Here is a 25,950-nt window from a genome sequence, read left to right on the forward strand (position 1 = left end):
TTGAATGCTTGGTCTCCGGTTGGTAGAACTGTTTAGAAAGGGAGCAGGCGTGTCACTAGGAGTGGCCTTTGCGGTTTCTAGAGCTCAAGCCAGTCCTAGTTAGCTCTCTCTGCCTGTGCTTGTGGACCAGATGTGAGCCCAGCTACTCATGCCTGCCTGCTGCCAGGCTTCCTGGCATGGCGTAGGAGCTAACCCTCTAAAACTGGAAGCAAGTCCCACAGTCAAATGCTTTCTTTTATAAGTTGCCCTGGTCATGGCGCCTCTTCACAGCAGCAGAACAGTGACTGAGATGGCGCGTCTGTGAGGGAGATTGCATGGAGTTTTCTCTTTTGTGGGTTTCTTTGTTTTTGTTTTTGTTTTTGTTTTTGTTTTCCGAGACAGGGTTTCTCTGTGTAGCCTTGGCTGTCCTGGACTCACTCGCTTTGTAGACCAGGTTGGCCTTGAACTCACAGAGATCCGCCTGCCTCTGCCTCACCAAGTGCTGGCATTACAGGTGTGCGCCACTGCGCCCAGCTCCAGGGAATTTTCACTGAGGGTGGGAGGCCCTAGGCTGAGGGCCCTGCTGAGTAGCTGCATTCATTTCTTTCTTGCCACTGTGGACCCAATGTGACAAGCCGCTTCACGCCCCTGCCATGGTGCCTCCCCCATCAGGATGGAATGTACCCTCACACCATGATCAAACCAAACCAAACCAAACCCTTACGTGTTTTCTGTCAGAGCAGTGAGAAATCTATAAATGGGTCAGCATCTGGAGTTTTTAAAAGCTGTTGAGTAGCAACCAGACTCTACAGCTAGTGTTTAATGGGTGAGCAAGGGTACCCCGAAACACATGCCATGCCAGGTAGAGAAGAGGTCCAGGTTAGAGGGAACAACTTGGGATGTTTAATTTATTTTTTATGTTTTGGGGTTTTTTCTTTGTTGGGTGTTTTTTGATTGTTTGTTTGTTTGTTTGTTTTGTTTGTTTGTTTTTTGGCAAGACAGGGTTTCTCTGCATAGCCTTGGCTGTGCTGGGCTCACTTTGCAGACCAGGCTTACCTGCCTCTGTGTCTTGAGTGCTGGGATTAAAGGCGTGTACCAGCACACCTGGTGGATGTTTATTTGTAAAACTTGCATGTGTGTGTGAGTACATGTGTGTGTTTGTGTGTGTGAGCACGTGTGTATAAGTGTGGGGCCTATGAATGTGTGTGTGTGTGTGTGTGTGTAGCATGCATTGCGTGCGTGTGCCACAGCACACATTCAGAGATCAGGGGACAGTGTGGAGCCCGTTCTCTCTCGCCTCTGTTCTGTGATGAAGTCAGGTCATCAGGCTTGCACAGCAAGTTCTACCTGCTGAAGACTCTCCTCACGCACAAGTTGGTACTGACTTCGCTCTTCTGGGCCAGGAACTAGACAGACCGAGAGTTTGGCTGGCTTGGTTTCGCAGGGTGGGAAGCTCTGCAGAGACAGACTGACAGGTTCAAGCCACCCAGGGCATCCTTTGAGCAGCATGAACTTCTGTGATGGTGTCTACACACAAGCCCTCGTCTCCTCCCAGAGAAGCAAGGTTGAGGGTTTAACCATGGTCGTGGGACACTGGGGCAAAGGGCACAGAGTGCTGGCATTGGGTATTCACCTGACTCAGATATCATCAGCTCTAGTCCCTAAACTCATGGAACGGCTTCTTGGACAGGAACATGGCACTAGCCTGCAGGAAGGGAGGGAAGATGGCGGGAGCGCCTATGATTCTGGGGAAGCAATGGAGTGGTAGGTTCAGGGACGGAGCAATGTAAAGATGGAGACAAATGTGAACCCACTGTCTGACCATATGCCTCAGCAGACGGAGGATGCGCCTTCAGTGAGTAAGGAATGCATGGTGAGGAGGGCTTTGGTAACCTTAGAAACCCCACAGTAGGCCGTGTCCTTGGTAGGTGAGTGACGACAAAAGATATGGCCATGACACTGGGCCCCCTCTATCGCTTGGGATGACGAGGTCCTGGTATTATCAATGGGGACTGGGCCCCCTCCATTGCTGGGGACGACACGGTCCTGGCATTATCAATGAGGACCGCTGTAAACGTCAAAAGCTGGGGGACACAGTTCCCAACTGTGATCCTAGGCCTGGAAATCAGCATCCCCCTGCACTGAGATGGCCAAAGGCTGATGTTGCCTGCCACTACAAAGCGGAGATGCCTCTTTCCAGTGCCCTGACACACTGGTTTAAGGGAGGGGTGAGTGGATCCCCTGAAGGAAGGACCCTACAGTGTGACCGCTTGCACAATGGGACTTCGGAACACCGTTGGTACAGTCTAAGCCACTCGTACTATGAAATGTGAGAGGCCATCACTCTGCCATGTCACCCCCAGGAAGGCCCAAATCCTTCACACAATGGGTCCCAGAAGTAAAGGATGTGTCCTACCATTACTTCCCTGGTTCGAACACAAACCGGGACCAAGCTGCATTGGTTCTCCCTAACGACCAGCAGAACTCTCACCACATAACAAAGGCTTTTATGGATGCAGTGAAACTTCTGGAACTTTTTATTCTCCATCTTTTCTTTTACAAAGAACCTGGAGGAGACCACACTTCTCCTGGAAGATTAGCTACAAGGTGCACCTCCATCCAAGTCCATCTGCCCCACCTGTGGCGAACAACAGCGGGCTGTGTATAGCCGCGTGGCTCTAAGCGCAGGTACTTCATGGGTTTGGGTTATCGTAAGAACAGAGAACACGGCCTTCAGTACTTGGCTTGTTGACCGTGTAGAATCTTTCCAAACCAGTCTGTTGTGAGCAGGCAGGAAGAGATACCCACTCTCTCTCTCGCCTCAGGGCTACAGCCAGCTCTGTGTCTCGTGAGACCATGACTGTTAGGACATCTGGTCTGGTTTGAATGTGAAATGTCACCCATAGGCAAAGTCCAAACATCAGGTCACCAGACTATGGTGTTAATTGGAAGGCTGGAGAGCATTTAAAAGGTGGACCCTTGATGGAGGGTGCGCCACTGAGGTTTTATGGGCCAATTCTACTTCCTGTTCCCTCTCTGCTTCGTGATTGCTTACGCAACATGGCCATACTTCACAGGACACATACCCTACCAGGACTGTATCTTCTTCAACTGTGAGGCAAAACAGGGCCAGTGGCGAGGTGGCACAGAAGGTAGAGGCACTTGACACGAAGCCTGGCAACCTGAGCTTCATCCCCAGGAATCACATGGTGGAAAGAACCAACTTCCAAAAGTTGTCCTGTGATCTCCATGTGTGTTCTGTAGCATGTACGCACCTACATGCACGTGAACATGCACATATATACATACACATACAAATAAATGTAATAATTTTGAAAAAGCGAGCCCAAATACACCCTCCATTCCATAGGTGGCCTTCGTCAGGTTTTCTGTCACAGCAGTAAGAGAAGCAGCTCACAGGACACCCACAGGCGGCCCTGCTCACCTGATACACGAACAACAACTTGCTATTTGGACCAGGGAGTAATTCTCAAAGGAACAGGAAGGTAGCGGCAGAGGTAGGAAACATAAGGACAGGAGGTCAGGCCAGGTGTGGTGGCGCACGCCTTTAATCCCAGCACTCGGGAGGAAGAGGCAGACGGATCGATGTGAGTTCGAAGCTAGCATAGTCTACCAAGTGAGTCTAGGACAGCCAAGGCTACACAGAGAAACCCTGTCTTGAAACCCACCCCCCCCCCCAAAAAAAGGACAGGTGGTCATTTCTCACCTTCACAGCTAAGATCCACTTCAGGGCTCCAAAGCAATCCCTCTCAACACTGAAGGACCCAAGAGGATCCACCCTAAACACCAGCTTCCTCATGAGCTACGGCACCAGGGGCACATATAAGGTCATCAGAAAATGGGAGGCAGGGGGAGGAGGAGGGGAGGGGGGTGGGGAGGTGGCTCCGAATAAAGAGAACATCCACCATTCATCCAGAGGCCCCAGTTCGGTTCCCATCCACCCTCATCAGGCAGCTCACAACTGCCTGTAATCCCAACTCTAGAGGACCCGATGCCTCTGGCCTCCATGTGCTCCTACACACAGATGTGAATAATAATAATAATAATAACAACAACAACAACAACAATCTTCTTTAAAAGAGGAGAGAAGGGAAGAAAGGGAGGACAAAGAAAGCAAAAGGAGAAGGAAAGACAAGAAGGTAGCTAAACTTCCAGCAATTTAAAAAACTCAAATTACTCTGAATAAATTATACTAAATTAAAATGTAAAAAAGAGTTAAAGAGCTCTCAAATTTGTCCCTTCTGAATGAATGGACACTGAATGGCATCATGTAGACATGACTTTATTTCACACTTGCAGGGTGTGGCGGCGGTAGCGATTACAAAGTGCATGGCCACAGAAACACAAAATTCCAAGCAAAGCCACATCGGAGGTTCAGGCCCCTGAAGTCCCCACCCCCACTATATACATAATGCATGTAACACTGGACATTTAAAACAAAATGGCAGCACACACAAAAAACACCCTTAGACTGAGACCAATCGGGCGTCTAATACTGACCAGTGTGGGCTGAGTTTTTTTGTTTTGTTTTTTTTGGTTTAAGCATCTTAAAGACTCAAACAAAACATTAACCATAACACAGTAACTTGAACATCTCCAAGAGTTCTAGTCCTCAATGCTAAAAATAAATATATCTGATCCCTGGTACACATTCCCGGACTTGAACAAAGAGTAAAAGCAGCTTGGCGACATCACAGGTTAAGGGTCATTTACGATCCAAGTGAGCAAGACCTCGGCCTCCAGAGCTTTTGAGAGAAAGCTAGGAAGTTCCAACCCAATGGGCCTCCACTCAGACTCCGTGGTCCCTGTCAACCCACCCCAGGGGCCTGTGGAGCTCAACAGGGGCACCTTAGCTCTGGGTGGAAAAACTCCCAGCCTGTCCACTAGCAACCCAGGGCTGTGGAAAGGGGAGTGGGGCTGGGAGGGCTTTCCTTAAGGTCACACAGCAAAGAGGAAGCCCAGAGGCAGAGGTGGCCACAGGGGGAAGCGAATTGACTGAGGTCCAGGGTGGCAACCAATACCCCTGGGGAGGATTTGCGGATGCCTACTCTAGCCCACACCCGAGCTTGTTAACCTTGCTTATGAATACATGTCCTATCGGACTGGCTAGAAAGAGGATGCTGCCATGGGGGTGGGGTGGGGGCGGGGGACAGAGGATAGCAGTTGAGGACCCAGAGACTGATGGATGCTTTGGGGCTAGATCCTAATCTTCCTGCACTCCTGGCCAGTGATCGGCTTAATTCTGTCCTTCATCTAGGGGGGGGGGAGGGGGAGAGGGTAAATGTGTAGTTTTTAAAAATAAAAATAGGGGCCGGGCGTGCTAGTGCACACCTTTAATCCCAGCACTTGGGAGGCAGAGGCAGGCAGATCTCTGAGTTCGAGGCCAGCCTGGTCTGCAAAGTGAGTACAGTACAGTCAAGGCTACACAGAGAAAACCTGTCTCAAAAATTCAAAAATAAATAAATAATGAAAATAGGAAGCCGGGTGTGGTGCACACCTTTAATCCCAGCACTGGAGAGGCAGAGACAGGCAGATCTCTGTGAGTTTGAGGCCAACCTGGTCTACAGAAAGTTTCAGGACAGCCAGGGCTATTTATTACCCTGTCTCTCTCTCTCTCTCACACACACACACACACAAAAAGAAAGAAAAAAAAGAAAAAAACCCCAAAACTATAAATTAATTATAAAAATAGGAACCCAGAGAAGGGATAATAGGAAGTTTGGTGGTACAGAGGACTGAGTCAGGCCATCTCAGCCATCCACCGACAGTTCCAGCCCCAGGCCTTTGGTGTTCTCAGGCACCTGCACTCATGTGCACATATATGTGTGTGTAGACACACAGACCTACACATGATTAAAAATAGAAATAAAGCTGGGTGGTGGTGGTGCAAGCCTGTAATCCCAGCACTCTGGGAGGCAGAGGCAGGCAGATCTCTGTGAGTTTGAGGCCAGTCTGATGTACACAGAGAAACCCTGTCTCAGAAAAAAAAATAATAATAGTAATAAGCCGGGCATGGTAGCACACGCCTTTAATCCCAGCCCTCGGGAGGCAGAGGCAGGCGGATCGCTGTGAGTTCGAGGCCAGCCTGGTCTACAAAGTGAGTCCAGGACAGCCAAGGCTACACAGAGAAACCCTGTCTCAAAAAACCAAAAAAAAAAAAAAATAATAATAATAGTAATAATAATAATATACATTATAAAGATGTCCTCAAATTTTTTTTTTTTTTTGGTTTTTCAAGACAAGGTTTCTCTATGTATCCTAGACTATCCTGGACTCACTTTTATAGACCAGGCTGGCCTCGAACTCACAGCAATCCGCCTGCCTCTGCCTCCCGAGTGCTGGGATTAAAGGCGTGTGCCACCACACCCGGCGTCCTCAATTATTTTTATTTATTTGTCATGTATGCATGTGTAAGAGGGATGTCATAGACTTAAAGAGACATAGCATGCACACTATATGGAACCTTTCATGCCTTTGACATAAACAAAACAGTTCTCCAAGAAATTAGAGAAAGAACTGGGCATGCCGGGGCATCTCCTGGAGTTTTAAGCCAGCCTGGTCTATGTCGTGAGTTCCAAGCCAGCCAGGGCTACATATTGAGACTCTGTCTCCAAACAAAACAAACAAACGCAAGAGCAGCAGAGATCAATGAAATTGGGACCAGGAGAAAAAAAAAAACACAAAATAGGTATGTGGCAACAACACAGCTGACAAACCTTTAGCTACACCTCAACAACTGAATTCAGAAAGGAGAGAGAGCACAGTCCAACTGGAGCCACAGAAATACAACTGACTGGAAAAGAACGGACATCATGACACAGGCCTGTTACCCCAAGAGTTAGGGGTCTGAGACCAGAAGAGCTTGAATTCCAGAGCAGCCGGCCTCCTTAGGGATACCCAGTCAAAAAGGGAAGAAGAAGGAAAATTCAGGACACCCACGTGCCACATGCGGGAGAGCCCGGAAGAAGCAATCTACGAAGATGGATTCAGGAGAGAGAGAAGAGCTCAAGAGAACAGTTTCCCTGCTATTAGAATACAAGACCTTTACAAGAGCAGGCCGTCTTTAGAGAATTATTTTATTTATATTATTGTGGGCATGCTATGTGGTCTGTGTATTCGCGTGGGCATACATGTGGGACCGCATACATGTGGGGGTTAGGGATAACTCTGTGGAGTCAGTCCTCGCCTTGCGTTCCGGGATGGAACTGCCTGGAGGCTCCTGCTGAGCTGGTTCACTGGCCTTGACCACTATTTGTCCTTTCTGAGATGGCGCTGAGATTGAACCCAGGGCCTCACACTTGCAAGGCAAGTTCTCTCCCACTGAGTGGCAACCCAGCCCCGCTCTGTTCATAGAGAAAGACTGGTGACGCGTGCCTGGCATCCAGCTATCAAGGAACTGGTCAAAACAACCAGACTGGCAGGAGAGTTGAGAAGCTTCCAGCAGCCTGGGAGTGGAGGGGGGTGGGGTGGGCAGGGGGGATGGGGTAGGAATGAAATGCTGTCAACTCAGCCTGCTGAGATCCAAAGTTAAGAAAGGGCAGTGGTGACCCCCAAAAGCGGTGGAGTCACCAGAAATGGAGAACACTGGGGAAAGTGGCCTGTGTGAGGCTGGAGGGGTGGCAGGTGGGGCGGTGCCCAGAAGGGCTCTGGGAAAGCTAGGAGTTCAGTTGCCGCCTCACCTGAATGCCAGCACCAAATCATGGTCTTTACAAAATCCCAGTGCACTAAAACCCTGCCCGGGGCGGGAAGGGACCAGCACCATCAGGGCACCAAAGCAAAGCTATTTCCCCCCCCCCCCCCCCCCCCGCTCTCTTTTCCAAGACAGGACTTCATGTAGCCCAGGATGGCTTCAAACTCACTAGTAACTTTGGACTCCTAGTTTTCCTATCTGTATCTGCCAAGTGCTGGGCATCACAGGTGTGCACCGTAAAAACTTATTTATTTATTTTGAACTGGATGGCCTGCTGCCACCGCCCGACCTACAGGGAGGCAAGAATGAGCCAGTAGCCTCCTGCATCCCCCTAGACGTCATCACAACCGAAGGACAAGATGAAGAACCCCCCTCTATGAAGCAGAGGGTGCATAGGAAATCCAGGCATGCAACGGGAAGGTGGCTCTCCGTAGGTGTTACATGGCCATTGTGGGCTCTGTTGGCAGGAAGCATGTTGCCCATTGACAGTCCCCAGGATTGGCTCTGTAGGCACCTGTGCCTGGCAACGTTCCTTTGCAGGTTTCAATGCACCGATGATCAGCGTGTTAACACTGTGGGTGCAGGCTCTGCTTTCTCCCGGCAAAGCAGCCTTGAGGTAGATATAAGAGCCGCAGCCATCTCTGGGATCACAGGACTTGTCACTGCCGGACATGAACCCTCTCCAGAGAGAGAGGGAGCATCTGCATGTCTCCGCCAGAGTCTATGCTACCCAGAGATGCTCCTGGACACACCTCAACGAGAGCCTTTCCCACACCGGCTTCCCACTATGCAAAGGGAAAAGGCTCTCTTGCCCTTTGGCAAAGGCTAGACCAGCAAATCTGCAGGCATTGCAGAGGACAGAGCCTTTTGTTTTTCTTGTGGGTCTAGCTGCCCTATGAATGACTGACCCTATGTTTTTGTGGCCAGAGGGCCAGGTAGATGAATTAGAATCCCCGCGAGCAGGTGAAGACAGTCCTGTCATTCCACAGCCAGGGCCTGGGCAGAACCTGCAGGGGTTGAGCAAGGTCACACCCGTGCCAGCTTCAGACTTCCTATGGGTAAAGAGACAGCTTCTCACCAAAAAATCAGAGCCAAACCTGGGGTGATGGGTAGGTAGGAGGTCCCACTCTCCAGACTCACTGACTAGGACAGATGGCCTCGGGCAATGAGCAGCTCTCTTAGAGGCCTCGCCATCCAGCTATGAGTGAACTGAAGCCTGCTTCAAACAAGCCAACCACTCTGAAGTAAAGAAGGGATTCTAGGGCCCTGGCTAATGTAGCATCCCGTGCTCACCATAACCAAAAAGATACTAAACCATCGGGTGTAGACTAAACTTTTAGAAGGATGTAGCTCCCCTTTGCAAGTGCGTGTGTGCACATGTGCGCACACACACACACACGACACCATACATATACTTTTGCTTTGTTTTTTGTTTTGTTGTTGCTGTTGTTGTTTCTCGAGACAGGGTCTCTCTGTGTAGTCTTGGCTGTCCTGGAGTCACTTTGTAGACCAGGCGGGCCTCGAACTCACATCAATCCAACTGCCTCTGCCTCCAGAGTGCTGGGATTAAAGGCGTGCGCCACCACGCCCGGCTACTTTTGCTTTGTGATGCTGAGTTAGAACCTAAAGTCGGGCACCTCCTAGACAAGTATTTATCACTGTGCCTTCAAACATACCTCATCACACCCAGTGAGCTTTTCTGTGCCCAAACAGACACAGCCTGTCCTTTATTTTTTTTTTTTTTTTTTTTTTTTTTTTTTTTTTTGGTTTTTCGAGTCAGGGTCTCTTTGTAGCCTTGGCTGTTCTGGACTCACTTTGTAGACCAGGCTGGCCTCGAACTCACAGCGATCCGCCCAACTCTGCCTCCCGAGTGCTGGGATTAAAGGCGTGCGCCACCACGCCCGGCCATAGCCTGTCCTTTATTACCTCACCCAAAGACTACACAGAAGTGGGGATTGACAGCTGCCAAGGTAAGTGATGGCAGTCGTCATCTTCCACAGTTCCCATGATTTCTTCTCCAGCTATCCCGGCCCAGCCACCCCGCATGGTAATCAGCATCCCTCAAGGTCCAGACCTGAAGGGCCAATGTCCTGAACAAAGGTGACCTTGACTGAACCAAGGAGGAAAGGCAAGCAGAAGGGAGGCGCCCATCTCGCTTGACCGTGGCCCGTGCCCAAACCAACTGTCCCCAGATCAAGTAATTCCAGAACCCACTGAAGCCCTAACCAGGGCTAAAGCCACAAAGACAAGTAAGTGTTCCTGCCTCTCCCTGAGTTTGAGCAAGAGGTGAGCCTTCCCCACACCCCCGCCCTCTGCAAAAAAGGCCCCTCTCTATAGCAGCTGGAAAACAAATGTGTGTTCGAATTGATGGACCCACAGGTGTGTTATAAAGAAGCAACTGATTTCTCTCAAGAGTTAAGCCAGCCTGAACTTGCCAGGCAGCCCCACTGTAAATTGTTGTTCCCAGAAGGCTGTGGCCAAAGGATGCTGGCAGGGCTGAGCTGGAGCAGGAGATGGATAAAAGTGATGGGCCAGGGCAGGGCAGGGCAGGGCCACTAGTGCAGGCTTAGGGAGCCCGCCACAGAATGAGTTCTGTGATTTCTGCCCTGCTCCCCAGCCTCATGGGTATCCCATAGTAGGCTGTACCCGGGCTAACGTACACAAATGTAGCCTGGCCTACTTGGTAGAGTCCAGCAAAGAAAGGGTTCAGGAGATAGGCCATGACATTCCAGGGGAAGATCTGCCCTGCATGAGTGTGCCCGGAAAGGATCAAGTTGATATCTGGCCGAGCCTGGAGGGCTCTCTTGGCAGCCAGAGGCTGGTGAGCCAGTAAGACGATGGCATCGTCTGGGCTGCAACCCTCCAGAGCCTTGTCAAGGTCCATGCCGTGTCCAGAGTAGTGAAGGATGTCTGCTTCGATGTCATCCACGCCTGCCAGGCAGACCCATTCTTTGTCACTACCCCCACTGCCCGGGTCCCTGGGGGCAGAGATCTTGACATTTTCATTATGCAGCGGCCGGACATGCAAGGATTCCAGCAGCGCAAACCAGTTGCTGACATCTGACGTGTAGTACTCATGATTACCTGTGACGAAGTAGGTGCCGAGGCGGGAACGGAGCTGGCCCAAAGGGGCGACTGCCGTCCGCAGGACGGAGGCCTCTGAATCGGAGAGGTCGCCCACGATCACCGTGATGTCCGGCCTCAGCGTGTTCACCATCCTCACGAACATCTCCATCTTGCTCCTGCCCACTGTGGGCCCCAAGTGAATGTCCGAGAGGAGAGCAATCTTGAGGTTGTTCATGGAGGGGGGCAGCTGATGGATGGGCACCTCCACGGTTTTCACCACTGGGGGCTGGGCAGCATTCAGAAGGCCAACCGTGCTGAGCACAGCTGTCACGGCCACCGCCAGAGCAGTCCTGAGCACCAGGTGCCTTGTCTTGTGCAGGCCGCCCACTGCCCTCCCACTGCGCCAGGCTAAGAACTGGTAGGCCTGCTCCACCGTACTCAAGACACAAAGGAAGAACACCATGATGAGATAAGCACCCAGGCAGGAGTAGGCTACTAAGGAAAACACGCAGGGCTCCTCGGCTACCAAGAAGAGCATGGTGAAGAAACTGGAGTGCGCCAGGGCCAGAAATGCCACGACAGCCAGCTTCCAAAGCTGGAAACAGGTAGAGTCCGCGGCAGGGGAATGGCTGAGGTCGGTCACTGTGCTCCGCCAGATGTACAAGGAGCCAATGAGCATGAGCGAGTTGATAAACAGGACCAGCTGCAGGCGAAACAGCCAGCGCCAGGCCTGGAGTTCAAGGGTCTCAGCCAGAAAGGAGCGGGAGAGGATCAGGGACACGAAGATGGTGGCTGCCGCCAGGGCAGCCTTGGAACCCAGGGACAGCTGCCTGAAGAGTGCCATTCTCTCAGCTCATGAAGAGTCCCCAACAGCTCAGAGCAGGTGGACTCTGGGAGGCAAGTGACTTCCTTTGAAAAGACAGTGGCCAATGAGAGACTTCCAGGTCTGCTCCGCCTGCAACCAGGAACGGGCATCAGCTTTGTGGGATAGATCAGTAAGAGCATTTTTTCATTCCCCAGTCAAGCAAAGCCCACAGACCACACACACGCAGCTCCAACCTGCCTCAACTCCAAGCCACTCAAGCACCGGTTAGCTGCTAGGTTTTGTTATTAAAAAGACATTGCAGCCAGCGTGTAATCCCAGCACTCAGGGAGGCAGAGGAAAGCGGATCTCTGTGAGTTCAAGGCCTGGCGTGGGGCATGACAGGTAGTTTTCTTTCTCTCTCTTTTTTTCCTTTTGTGACAGGTCTCGTGTAATTCAAACTGGCCTTGAATTCACAAAGTAGCCAAGGATACCTTGAACTTCCAATCCTCCTGCCTCCACCTATCAGGTGCTGGGATTACAGGCATGTTCAACCATGGCAGTTAGTTTATGTGTCTCTGAGCCCAAGGCTTCACACATTCTAGGCAGGCATTCTACCAACCAGCCTCAGTTTCCCCTGTCTCAACAGCGTTTCCTATGGTTAAAGATTCCGCACAATGGGCATGAACTGTTTTCTCTGTGTCTCTGTCTCTGTCTCCCTTTCCCAGACAGGTTTCTCTGGGTAGCCTTGGCTGTCCTGGACTGGCTTTGTAGACCAGGCTGGCCTCCAACTCACAGCGAACCGCCTGCCTCTGCCTCCTGAGTGCTGGAATTAAAGGCATGCGCCACCACACCCAGCCTTGTTTTCTTCTTTTAACAATAGGAAAAACCTTATTCTAATTTATCAGTTGCCAGCGTGTAGTCTGGGGAAAGTCTCTCACTGAGTCAAAATTGTCTTCACAACAACAGAAAACCATCACTGCCCTTCCCTGCTTTCCACGCTCACTCTTGCAGTGAATGCACGGGAGTGGGGGAGGGGGGTTTGTAAAGGCCACCAACAAGCGAGCTGATTGCAGACTGCAAACGTCAACATAAAGAATCTGACTTCTGGGGCTGGGGATGTAGTTCAGTTGGTAAAGTGCCTAGTATGAACAAAGCTCTGGGTTCCACCCCCAGGCCTAGTCAGCACGGCACGGAGGTGTACACCTGTACTCCCAGCATTTGGAAGGTGAAGGCAGGCCTATCAGAAGTTCAAGGCTATGTTTGACTACATACCAAGTTGGAGGCCATATGGGCGTCATGAAACCCTGTCATAAAAAAAGAAAAAAAGAAAGAAAGAAAGAAAAAGAATGGCTGGGGCGTGGTGGCACACACCTTTAAATCCCAGCGCTCGGGACGCAGAGGCAGGAGGATCTTTGTGAGTTTGAAACCAGCCTGGTCTACAGAGTGAGTTCCAGGGCTAAAAAGAGAAACCCTGTCTTGAAACAAAACAAACAAACAAACAAAAGAAAGTACACGTTTTACTTTTTTTTGATTTTTCAAGACAGGGTTTCTCTGTGTAGCCTTGGCTGTCTTGGACTCGCTTTGTAGACCAGTCTGGCCTCGAACTCACAGCAATCTACCTGCCTCTGCCTCCCAAGTGATGTTTACTTTTTAATCTAGGACTAAAGTTTGAGAATTAATGCTTCAAATTCAAACAAAAGAAGAAGAATGGAAAGCTAGTCAACCGTGATGTTCCTTTGGCCCAAATCTAAGTGCTCAAGTGGGATATCACACACATCTAAGACTTCCCGAGGAAGCTGGGGTGATGGCACAGGCCTTTAATCCCAGGCAGAAGGAGTCAGATCTTTGTGAGTTCGAGGCCAGCCTGGTCTACAAAGTGTGTCCAGGAAATCCTGTCTCAAACAAAACAAAACAAACAAACAAACAACAACTCCCAAGAAGCTAATACAGCAGGCTCTGCCTGATCTGCCTGGACCTCTCAACAGGGTGTCTCCTACCTATTACCTGAGGACTAATAGTCTGGTGACCTCCATAAATCCTTATCTCTTCCGGCCCACGCTGATAACTGAAGGAGAGGCTCCTCTCTGCCCTCTTCCCTACCTGTTCCCATGAGCCTCTGTTCGCTTGTTCTCAACGACGTCAAACTCATGGAGCAGCAGGCACTCAATCTGCAATAACCTTTTTCTTAAATGAAAGTATTTTCCAAAAGTGTAAAAAGTTCCAACTCTGGTTTTAGATAAACCTGTGCCTTTTCCAAGAGTGTAATGTTTACAAGATGTAAGGCTCAAAGTCTCTAACATCTCCCGGACTCAGCCCATGTGGAGGGCCCCAAGTTGATTCGCTCAAAGTGCAAACAAGCAGACGCCGCGTTCCACCAAGCCCTGTCCCCTTCGTTTCGGTGCTGACCTCCCCAGGAGCACCTCCAACGCGCCTCAGCCACTGCCCTGACCCCAGACCTCGCCTGCTACAGTTGACCCCTTCCCACCTGCGCTGCCAAACCCTAAAAGAGGAAAGGCTCCTAGCAAGGTGACGAACACCCCAAACTATAAGCAGCTAGCAGGTGGCTACCGAGAAGCGAACGGTGTTTGAAAAGGGAGCTGTCTCCGAAAGCAAATATTCCTGTGACCCCACTGCAGGAGCCTCTCCTGACCCCATTTTTCTCCTTCCGGAGCGTTCCGTGAAACCCGAACTCCGCAAGGATCGAGCCCCACACCACAGCCCGGAGAGCCCTCTCGCAGCCTGGAGTCCCACTCTCCGAAAACCGAAGCTGGAAAGATTCAGGCGCACCTCAACTAGCCTCCGACCGCGAGGAACACACCCGGGAAGCAGGTCCGCGCGCAGAGGACAGCCGCAGCGGAACACGCTCGCGCCAGCAACCAGGAAGGACGCGCGCCCCGCCCGCCCGCCGGTCCGTCCCGCCCTCTATGGGAGGCCGGACCACTGCCAGCTCCTCCGCGGCCTGCAGGCTCCGAGAGGTGATCGTGGGTCCCCCGGATCCCCGCTTTGCAGAGCCGCAGCTTTCCTGGACCTCTGCCGGCTTCCCAGCAACGGAGCGTCCCCGCGCGGTGGCATCGAATACTTACACGGGCTCCGTACGCAGTGCTCAGCAGCAGCGGCGCCAGGCGCAGGAGCAGCGTGCATAGCGCGATCCGGTGCATGACGGCGCTCCAAACGGATCTCTGCCGTCGGCTGTGGACGCTCTGGCTAGTACTCTACCTCCAGAAGGGCTGAGGACCCTCTGCCTGGACCGGCCCCAACAGGACCCGCCCTCAGCTCCGCCCCGCCCCGCGACTCTAAGCTCCGGCGTTTGGGGGAGGGGGGTGGTACCCAGCCTCTCCTGGTCACATGACCCCGGATCCGCTTTCTTCTAAGCATTTCTCACGTCTGCTTGTCCTTCTGACGTGGTTGAGCCCCTGAATCAGCCTTCATAGAGCTCAGAGGCTGGCCATCCACTGGGGCCTTCAAGCTGCCCCGGCTGCGAGAAAAGAACTGAGCAGGGAAGAGAAAAGCAGCTAGCCCTAGGTACTCCCAGAACTAGGAGCCTGGCCCCTTAGATCCTCCCGGGCACGTGGTTTAACAGTCAGAAGGTATGGTGCACAGGCCAGGCGATTCAAACCTGGAAAATGCAGGCTCTGGTCCCAGCCCTGAAACCCTGAAGCCCTAGCACAGGACCCAGCTCCGAGTTTCAGTTCAGGCTGGAGTTGGAGAAGCGCTGTGCTAGGTTACTGAGGAATTCTAAGTGTGACTCATTTATGGCAGGGCTATTTTGAACTGCCAGCCTCAGGCTACCCTGAATTTCACTGGTGAGAGCAGAGGCACTTCCTTCTGGCAACTTCTGATCTGCCTGCAGCCTCCCGAGCGTTGTAATTACAGTCATGTGCCACCACTCTGGTTTAAGTGAGGTTGATTTAAATACACACAAGATGTTTCCGGCTTTAGCACGTTGTAATCAATAGCAGTATTCGTTTATTTTAGGCATTGATCTATTTGTTTTATTTATTTTTGCAGTGCTGCGGATGAGTCACAGGTCCTCATTAATCCTAAGCAAGTGCTCTGCCATTGAGCCATACCCCTAAATCCCAATCTGCACTGTTCATTTCTTTCTTTCTTTTCTCTTCTTTATTTATTTTTCTGAGACAACTTTCCACTATGTATCCTTGGCTGGCCTGGAACTCTCTAGAAAATAACCTGAAGACTGGGCTGGGGAGATGGCTTGCTTTGGAAGTGCAGGGTGGGGGTGGGGTGGGGTGGGGGAGCCGGATGGAGGGCACACAGGACTGGACACAACACACACACCGTATTTAGAACCCTCAGAACCCACACAGCAAGGCATTTCTACAATGAGATGGAAGGCGGAAGAACCCCTGGAAATTTGTGGCCAGGTAGCCTGGCTTATGCATATGTCAAACAGCAGGTTGCATTGCCTCAAACAAGATGGAGGCAAGGACAGATAACTAACTTCCTCTGGCCTCCACATGTGTACCATGGCACATGCGTGGTCACTCACAAATACAAAACACAGACATGGGCATATATAAACACAATTATACACTGTATACATGTAATATACAGATAAATATCCTAAATAGTGCTGTTCTTTTTAAATTTAAATTAAAAACAAAAACAAAAACAATCCAAAAAACAGGGTCTCAAGTAGTACAGACTGTCCTCAAACTTACTATGGTCTGTCATGGTTACTGTTTTGGTTCTATGCTCTATAGTGCAGCTCTGCATGTCCTGAAACTCTCCATGCAGAGCAGCCTGGTCTGGAACTCACGGACACCTGCCTGCCTCTGCCTCCCAAGTGCTAAGATGAAAAATGTATACTGCCATGTCCCCTCTCATGGTCTATTTTGGTATGTAAATGACGTCATTGATAAGCTAACTCCTTCACCAGACTTTAAAGTCCTCTTGCCATCTTCTCACCTGCATCTCCAGTTTGACCATGACAGTTAGTTGTGCTAGGGGTGGTGCCGTGGCTCACCCTTGTAATCACAACACTCCAGAGGCTGAAGCAGGAGGATTGCCACAAATAAGTGGCAAGCCGGGGTTCCGTGTCACTTAAGATAGACACCCCTAGGCCTGATGTCTAGTCCCTCAGTCTGCACGCTGGCTGCGTGCTCATCATCGTGTGCTCTGCTTAGGGCCCAGCTGGGTCACTCTCTCTTACTGAAATGGTGTCAACCCCTATCTTTAGAGTTGAATAAGCTGGGTGGTGGTGGCGCACACCTTTAATCCCAGCACTTAGGAGGCAGGGCAGGGTGGATCTCTGTGAGTTCGAGGCCAGCCTGTTCTACAAAGTGAGTCCAGGACAGCCTTGGTAACACCGAAAAACCCTGTCTCAAAATAAAAAAAAGGTGAATAAAGCTTTCTTTCAAAATATAATGGCTGGAGAGATGGCTCAGAGGTTAAGGGCACTGGCTGCTCTTCCAAAGGTTCTGAGTTCAATTCCCAGCAAGCACATGGTGTGGCTCACAACCATCTATAATGAGATCTGGTGTCCTCTTCTGGCCTGCTAGCTCACATGCACTACAGAGTACTGTATAAATAATGAATAAATTAATTAGTTTAAAATTTTGAATGTAAACCGGGCATGATGGTGCACACCTTTAATCCCAGCACTTGGGAGGCAGAGGCAGGTGGATCCCTGTGAGTTCCAGGCCAGCTTGGTCCACAAAGTGAGTCCAGGACAGCCAGGGATACACACAGAGAAACCCTGTCTTGAAGAAGAAAAAAAAAGTAATGTGCAAGAATAAATTTTTCTTGGGTCTAGGGAGATGGCACATCAGGTTTAAAGCTCTTGCTCTGAAAACCTGATGACCCGCAGAAAGAAATGGTTTCATCCAAGTCCAGCTTGGTAAATCATTGATTTTATAGGTGCTAACGACAGGAGCCTGGGTGCCAGAGGCGCAGCTGTTTTAGAGAAGCAAACCACCCACACGTGGATGAGAAACGTGTCACTGAGTCTTGACCCCAGTCAACCTACCACTTCCTGCACACTCAGCATTCCCAGAGATCATAGCAGTTAGGGTGCAGGGAGGAGGTAAGCCCTCTCCCCAGGCACATGGCCATTACCCTTATACCTAGATGTCTCTGCTTTGCTTTGCTTATTTTGTTTTATAGCTGCAAGACCCAGGTATTGTTTGGCCCCTCAGCAACTTCTGCTTTCTGATGATGATCCCATCCTTCCAAAGGAAGCAGTAACACCAGAGTGCTCCACAGCCTTCCCCCAGCTCTTAAATTCTTTCTACCACCTCCTCAGCCGTGTCCAGCCTCTGACCGGATGATGTAGATGCGCGTCTTTTCTAAGCACCACGACACTACACCAAAACTGATTATTCCCACCACTTTGACTGGTTATGATTCTCTGCAGTAGCCTCCAGCCTTCTTTGGATATAAACCCAAATGCGCGTATCCACTCCTGCTGGTGCCTGTGACTAGCTAGCCACAGGGGTTTTCCCTGATGTGCAATGCCAAACATGACTTTCCGCTTCTGGGCTGGGCCTTAATTCCAGTGAGTAGTTGGTTTGTACCCATGACTGTCATGACACTGGTGCAGTTAGAATGAAATATCTTGCCCACATTGTTGGTAAAATGTGGTACGCAGGATCCAGAGCTGAACAGGACTGACAGCAACAATTCTTTCTCAGCAGCGTGCACAGTGCCTTCTGGTATTACATAGCCGGCCATCAGGAAGGAAGCCTCCATCTGTGACCAGCTTGATGCCTCTGTGCCCTGAAACCAGAGGATATAAAGTTTGGGCAATAAGGGTTAGTCATCCTGTGGTGCTGTGCAGCCATCAACCATGGCAATAGGCATCTGTTACAGGTCCTCAGAGACTATCTTAGCCAGCAATCCTAAGGAGGTAATCGCCCTGTTACTGGCATTTTCACCTGACATCCTTGCGGTTTCTGAGAGTGCCTTTTCTCACTTGTAAAAAATATTTTATTTTATGCATACAGGTTTTTTTTTTTGCCTGCATGTATGTTTGTGTATCACTTGTGTGTGCCTAGTGCCTGCAGAGGCCCGAAGAAGGCGTCGAATTCTATGGAACTGGACTTACAGATGCTAGAACCTCTATGTGGTTACCGGGACTCGAACCTTGGTCTTCTGAAAGAGCGGCCAGAGACTTTTGACTGCCAAGCTAACTCTCCAATCTCCTTTTCTCACTTAAAATTGTTGCACTCATGCACGTGTGTGTGTGTGTGTGTGTGTGTGTGTGTGTGTGTGTGTGTGTGTGTGTGTAGCGCCTTATATGCCAAAGCACACATGTGGAGTCAGAGGACAACTTGCAGCAGTGAGTTTTCTTCTTCTATCTCGTAGGTCACAGAGATCAAACTCAGGTTGTATTGTCAAGAATTTTACCTGATGAATCTTCTTGTTGGCCCCATTTGTTAAATTTTATGTTTTTGTTTTGTTTTGTTTTTCCAGGCAGAATCTCACTCTATCCCAGGCTGATTTGAAAACTCACCGTGTAACTTAGGCTGGTCTGAACTTCATACGGGTCCTCCTAAAAGCAGCCTCCCAAGTGCTAAGTTACTAATGTGAGTCACTGTACGTGGCTGATTTTTTAATTTTCCTTTATTTTTTGTTTGTTTGTTTGAGACAGCGTCTCACTATGTAGCCTTGGCTGTCCTGGAACTCACAAAGCTTGGCCTGCATCTGCCTTCTAGAGTACTTGGATTATAGGTGTGCCACGGTGCCTGGCTCATTTTTAACTTTTAACTATTTTAATTATTCTTTTAGACATCTGTATCTATCTATCTCTGTCTGTCTATCTATCTATCTATCTATCTATCTATCTATCTATCTATCTATTTTTAAACTAAGAATAGACTCCTGGGGCCCACTCTTTGTTCAAACCAGTGTGAAGTATACTTGGAATTTAGTAGATGAAAGGATTTAAAAAGTATATATTAGCAGCCGGGCGTGGTGGCGCACGCCTTTAATCCCAGCACTCGGGAGGCAGAGGCAGGCGGATCCCTGTGAGTTCGAGGCCAGCCTGGGCTACAAAGCGAGTCCAGGACAGCCAAGGCTACACAGAGAGATCCTGTCTTGAAAAACCAAAAAGTATATTTTAGCAAGGTCCAAGACAGTAGAAAGAGATCCCATAGTGTTGATTATTTTGTCAAAATAGCAATGTTTAGTACAGTAGCTCGGGTGGGGCACCACCTTACTTAACTCTCCGTCATCTGTAGTTTTTCATCACGGGCCATCTGGACTATCTGTTGGCCACACTTTGCATTTTAAAGAACTGTGGCCTAGATGAATAATCTCTCCCCTTACAGGCTCTCATTTCCCCAGCCACACGAGACTGGGTAACACACTGTAATGGTGGTACGCAGGTCGGCAGGACACTCACCTCTTAAGGACAATCACACACACTATACTCTCAGAGACGGTGCTAAAGAGCCACCTGTAGGCCAAGCACAACCTTGACCATCTGTAGCATCCTACTCTCACATCCCCCCACTGCTGTCCCTGATGGTTTGTGGGGGAGGGTACCCTGACTTGAGGTACACCTAGCTCCGATATTCACTGCACATTATTGGCAGGGAGCCAATACATCTGAAACTCAGTGTGGAGCCGCTGGCAACCCTGAGTACTTCTCATCACGCAGCATCAGCCATCTTATCTTGGGAGCAGCTGGATGGTCCTCCCCCCTCTGGAGACCCCCTTTCCCTGCACACAGCTGGATGGTCTCCCCCTACCCCGCCCCCGCTGGAGACCCCTTTTCCCTGCACACTATCACTGCCAACTCCTGGTGGCTGTTGCTTCAGTGACCCCTCCAGGCTTCAAAGGCTTGCAAGGCCAGAGCTCAGCTTTCTGTCAGGGTTCCCTCGGAACCTGGCTTCACATAAACCTGGCCACGTTTGTCTGTGAGTGACCCAGGTGGGCCTTCTCATCTGCTTTTCACTTCTCTCAGCCCCACTGTGATTGCTTTACCGTTTTACAAACTGGATTTGGTTGCTGGTCCAAGTCTTCCAGATCTACCAAAGTCTCTCTTTTTCCTTCTTTCTTTTTCTTTTCTTCTTTCTTTCTTTCTTTTTCCAGACAGGGTTTCTTTATATACTAGGCCTGGCTGTCCTGGAACTCATCTTTGTAGATCAGGCTGGACTCGAACTCACAGAGCTTCCACCTACCTCTGCCTCTCTGAGTGCTGGGATTACAGTCATGCACCACCATGTCCTTGTCTAGTGAAGACTAGGCTCTACTACAGGTCTCGGCAAAGCCCACATTACTGGTGCCCACATATTGGTGCCCACATACTGGTGCCCACATTACTGGTGCCCACATACCGGTGCCCACATTACTGGTGCCCATATACCGGTGCCCACATTACTGGTGCCCAGATCCCTGCTGAGTTGATGTTCTTCCCTCTTTCCTCCCTGTCTTTCACCTTTCTTTTATTTTTCCAGTTTGATTATTTTTTTGTACGTGTTTGGGTGCGTGTATGTCTGTACAACATGTGTGTGCCCAGTGCCCATGGAGGTCAGCGGAAGGCACTGGATCCCCCGGAACTGGAGTTAGAGGTGGGTGTGAGCCACCAGGTGGGTGCTGGGACTCAAACCCAGATCCACTGCTCTTCTCCAGATCTCATTTTTCTTTCCTTTCTCTTTTAAAGTTAGGCTCTTACTATTAGACCAGGCTGGCCTTGGGACTGCTGCCTTCCTTCCTTTCAATCCTGTTTCCCTAGGAGACACATCTGGAGACTGACTGTAATCTAGTCTGCCAGCCAATTGGGAGGGGGGCATTCCTGTAGTCGCTTGTTTGCTTAAGTTCACAGGTTTGATTTATTTATTTATTTATTTATTTTGGTTTTTCGAAACAGGGTTTCTCTACGTAGCCTTGGCTGTCCTGGACTCGCTTTGTAGACCAGGCTGGCCTCGAACTCACAGCGATCCGCCTGCCTCTGCCTCCCGAGTGCTGGGATTAAAGGCGTGCGCCACCACCGCCTGGCAGTTCACAGGTCTTTAATTATAGAAGTGAAGGGATGGATGAGGACCTCTGATCCCTGAAGAAGTGGACTTTTCTTTGATTGACACAGATGATTAGCATCTCTAGGTTATACGTTATGCTTACCCAACACTCACCATCCCATGATCCTCTCTGTTGTAGTCACATGATGAGATGAATCTCATATACACTACCCCTTAAGTGGTTTGTGACATCCGAAGGTCATCTTGGGACATCCATTTTCTTTAGTGAACTTGCATGTTGAATCTCCTACTGGGTTTTACTTCCTTATTAATGGCCAGATTATTGTTCCAGATTGTTAGACAGGGAGGAGGTGGTAGGAGTGGGGGTGAGGGTGATGAGTGTGGTGTGTGTGTGTGTGTGTGTGTGTGTGTGTGTGTGTGTGTGTGTGTGTACTATTCAAGAGACGGTTTGGGGAAGTCCAAGGAATGATCCACTACAGTCCACAAGGCAGTGACTAGGTCTCAGAGTTAATCTTGCCATGACTCATGGTCGCCTGCATCTGCCCCATCTTTCTGCCTCACTAGTAGGTAGCCGGAATTCATTAAGAAGACATAGACCCCTACATCACACAGAGGAAGATGACTGTTGTCGTGGTACAGGAATTGCCACACAAACCACTCGAGCACTGATCTCTGTGAGATACTGATAGTTTATTAAATGCAACACCCTAAAACTGTCAGTGGTCTCAGGACCCAAACTGTGACCCCAACCTGTTTCTAAGACAGGCCTCTGTTAAAAGAAAAACTGTAACCAGGTAACAACCAGGTAACCAGGTGGGAAGCAAGGGGAGGGCAGCATCACATCATTTTGACTAAATAAACACAAGAAGAATCCATTTTGTTCCGAATACATTGTATCCAGGTAGCTAGACAAAGCATTTTAAGCCCATTGGCTAGGATGCAGGCTTGGGGACTTTGCAGTTCCCTACCATTCCAGGAGAAGGGACATAGCAGGGTATTGTGGTCTTGCTTAAGTAGAACATATATCATTAATTCAAGCTGAACAGTCAGCGAGTATTAAATTGTAAGTGAAAGGCCATTCAAGCTCCCAGGCAGCGCCGGGTGTGGGTGGCCCACGCCTTTAATCCCAGCACTCGGGAGGTAGAGGTTAACAGGAAGAAACCCTGTCTCAAAAAACAAAACAAACAAGCTCCCAGGCAGGTACAGTCTGAGAACGTGAACTTAATTTCACCTTATGATCAAAATGGAGAAAATGGAGACTTCAAAACAAAATGGCTTCCGTTACGCAAAAGAGGAAAGCAGTTGGTAACAGAGGAGATACAGTTTTAAGCTGGTTACAATGACCTCCCCCCCCCCACACACACACAAAATCTCTGCCATTGCTTCTTCCTGGGGGCAGAAACTTTAGTTTTGGCTGCTTGTCCTGCCCTGGGCACCGAGATGACTCTATCCAGCTTTCTCTCAGACATTCCACCTTCAGAGCGCTCAGCTTTGGTTGCCCGTCCTATCACTCTGTAGAGCAGGGGATGCAACAGCTCCTCTCAGACTTGTCTTTGGTTCTGTTGTGCTGCCTTGTGGGTACCGACTTATTGTCTCCTTTCCTCTGGAGGAGATGTGAACATTCATATGTCCACCCCAGACATGGTGGCAACCCATAGAAATGGTTTTCTCCAAGTCCACCTTGGTGACCCAGTGGGTTTGCTAAGGTTACATACAGAAAGCAGCTGCACCATGACAGACAGCCACCCCCACACAATCGATGACCCCACACAATCGATGACCCATAAAAGCTGCATCACTGAAGTCAGCCCCCCCCCTCTTCCTGTGTCCTCTAGCTCTCGCAAGGCCCCATGCAACTGGGAGAGAGTGTGGTAGTTTGAGTCTCAATCATGGGTGAGAGTGCCTGGCTCTGCCACTGACTCTCCGTTGCTGGGCAACGACAGAAGCTCTCCAAACCTTAGGTCATACACTGGTAACATAGGTCAGGAAGGTAGTCACCTGGAGTGAAGTGATGAGTATCCGGGAGGCTGACACACACAGAGATGGTGGAGGATGGTGGTGAATCCAGAATTAGACTCATAGGTTGGATAACACCATACCAAGTTGGCGGGGTGTTGTATGCTTGTAATGCCAGCACTTGGGAGGCAGAGGCAGGCAGATCTCTGTGAGTTCGAGGCCAGCTTGGTCTACAGAGTGAGTCTAGGACAGCCAGGGCTACACAGAGAGACTCATTCTCGGAAAAACTAACAAAACAAGACACAACCCCCAATCCCGCCCCCCCCCCCCCACTCTTCAGCTAACGCTGTGGGCAGCTGTGCTGGGTTGCATTCTCTTTCCTATCTTTCTCACTTCTGACACAGGAAGTCACATGAGCCCCACATCTCGGGGTGAAGTTGTGCAACCAAACAAGGTGCTTAGCTATAAAGCAATGAAAAAATAAAATTGTGAAATAAGCAACACAATAACAGTTGATGGTCGTGTGTCAGGAATCGGCTTGTTCACATGACAGTGCGGCTTCTCGGATAGTTCCATCCACATTCGTCCTTTCGGGACTCTGACAACACCCGAAGCCCATGGGAGGACTGCTGCAATTCTCCTGCTTCCCAAGGTTCTTTCTTTTTTCTTTTTTCTTTTTTCTTTTTTTTTAAGATTTATATATTGGAAGCCAGGCATGGTAGCTCACGCCTTTAATCCCGGCACTCAGGAGGCAGAGGCGGGCGGATCTCTGTGAGTTCGAGGCCAGCCTGGTCTACAAAGTGAGTCCAGGACAGCCAAGGCTAACACAGAGAGACCCTGTCTCGAAAAACAAAAAAACAAAAACTAACAAACAAAACAACAAAAAAAAGATTTATATATTGGGCTGGAAAGATGGCTCAGAGGTTAAGAGCGCTGACTGCTTTTCCAGAGGTCCTGAGTTCAATTCCCAGCAACCACATGGTGGCTCACAACCGTCTGTAATGTGATCTGATGCCCTCTTCTGGCCTGAGGGGTACATGCAGGCAGAGCACTGTATACATTAAAAAACAAAGCAAAACAACAACAAAGATTTATTTATTATGTATATAATCTGCCTGCATGTGTGCCTGCCCACCAGAAGAGGGCACCAGATCTCATTATAGATGGTTGTGAGCCACCATGTAGTTGCTGGGAATTGAACTCATGACCTCTGGAGGAACAGCCCGTGTTCTTAATCGCTGAGCCATCTCCCCAGCCCCCCAAGTTTCTTTCTTATCTTCTTGTCTGTAGGGAGCATGTGCTTCCTAGTACCATCCAGCTGTGTCTTTTTAAAAAAAGATTTATTTATTTATTACATATACGGTATTCTATCTGCATGTACACCTGCACACCAGAAGACGGCATCAGATCTCGTTATAGATGGTTGGGAGGCACCATGTGGTTACTGGGAATTGAACTCAGGACCTCTGGAAGATGGCTTAACCTCTGAGCCATCTCTCCAGCCCCCTAGCTGTGTCTTTTTGTTTGTTTGTTTGTTTTGTTTTTTGTTTTTTTGAGACAGGGTTTGTAGACCAGGTTGGCCTCGAACTCACAGCGATCAGCCTACCTCTGCCTCCTGAGTGCTGGGCGCCCAGCTGTGTCTTTATGGTTTGTTTTGGGTTGTGGTTTTTTGTTTTGTTTTGTTTTGTTTTGTTTTTGTTTGGTTGGTCAGTTTTCTGGTACATTTGGTCTGTCCCCACATCCTGCTGTTTCTTCTTCAGGAAGTCCCTATGTTTACCCTGGCCTCTATGTTTACAGCCAACCTGCAGCTGTGAATAGTTTCTGAATAATCACAGTAGGGTTTTTTTTTTCACAGTAGTTTCTTTTCTTTTCTTTCTTTCTTTCTTTTTTTAATCTAGATCAATAATCACAGTGCTCTTCTATCTAGATCACATCTTATAGAGGCGCTGATTCTGTTTCCCAGGACTGAACTCAGGTCACTAGGCTTGGTAACAAGTGCCTTTAGACGATATTCTGGAAGCTCTAAATACATTTTTTGTTTGTTTGTTTGTTTGTTTGTTTGTTTTTGGTTTTTAGACCAGGTCTCATTATGTAGTCTGGGCTGCTGCCTCTGCCTTCTCAGTGCTGGGATCAAAGGCATGCCAGTAAACTTTCCATGAGGGGGCATATATAGGAAGGAGTTTTCCTACATATCCCTACAACTCTGTTGTAAATTATTTCAAAAGTGTAAAGATTTTTTTTTAAAAATGCTGCCAAGCATGGTGGCGCAAGCCTTTAATCCCAGCACTCGGTAGGCAGAGGCAGGCAGATCTCTGTGAGTTCGAGGCCAGCCTGGTCTACAAAAGTAAGTCTGGGGCAGCTAGGGCTGTTACACAGAGAAACCGTTTTGGAAAAAACAAAAACAAAACAAAACAAAAATGCGGTCTTCATCACTGCTCATGCACAAATTTCTCCAGCATGCTTTGTCCTAAGACAAGTAATTCAATTTACAA

The 25,950-nt window shown here is 49.4% G+C and overlaps 2 protein-coding genes and 1 long non-coding RNA gene across 7 annotated transcripts in view; 1 reads left to right on the forward strand and 2 right to left on the reverse strand.

Moving 5' to 3' along the window:
* GLB1 (galactosidase beta 1) overlaps positions 1-14,785 on the reverse strand; it is a 75,884-nt gene extending 61,099 nt beyond the window's left edge. Inside the window, exon 1 of the mRNA XM_084754539.1 lies at positions 14,645-14,785. Within this exon, the coding sequence (XP_084610665.1) occupies positions 14,645-14,719 (75 nt within the window). The 5' untranslated portion in view covers positions 14,720-14,785. The remainder of the gene's footprint in view (positions 1-14,644) is intronic.
* On the forward strand, positions 2,462-5,473 carry LOC311581853. Of its 2 annotated transcripts, XR_014773896.1 has the most exons (3): positions 2,462-2,667; positions 2,886-2,950; positions 3,120-5,473. It is a non-coding gene; the product is annotated as an uncharacterized lncRNA (long non-coding RNA). The 2 variants fall into 2 exon arrangements; XR_014773895.1 differs by having other exon boundaries at positions 2,462-2,950.
* Positions 6,380-14,783, reverse strand: TMPPE (transmembrane protein with metallophosphoesterase domain). Of its 4 annotated transcripts, none has more exons than XR_014773960.1 (3): positions 14,645-14,783; positions 9,603-11,711; positions 6,380-9,410 (listed from the first exon to the last, which is right to left on the reverse strand). XR_014773960.1 is itself a non-coding variant. In XM_084754542.1 (2 exons), the coding sequence occupies exon 2, from the start codon at positions 11,598-11,600 to the stop codon at positions 10,257-10,259; it is 1,344 nt and encodes a 447-aa protein (XP_084610668.1). In that variant the 5' UTR covers positions 11,601-11,711; positions 14,349-14,617; the 3' UTR covers positions 9,381-10,256. The 4 variants fall into 4 exon arrangements, 1 of the variants encoding a protein (XP_084610668.1); XR_014773961.1 differs by lacking the exon at positions 14,645-14,783 and adding an exon at positions 14,380-14,617; XR_014773962.1 differs by lacking the exon at positions 14,645-14,783 and adding an exon at positions 14,349-14,617.
* Positions 14,786-25,950: the final 11,165 nt, after the last annotated feature.

The sequence above is a fragment of the Acomys minous genome, assembly GCF_964271855.1.
Source record: "Acomys minous genome assembly, chromosome: 13".
Lineage (NCBI taxonomy): Eukaryota > Metazoa > Chordata > Mammalia > Rodentia > Muridae > Acomys > Acomys minous.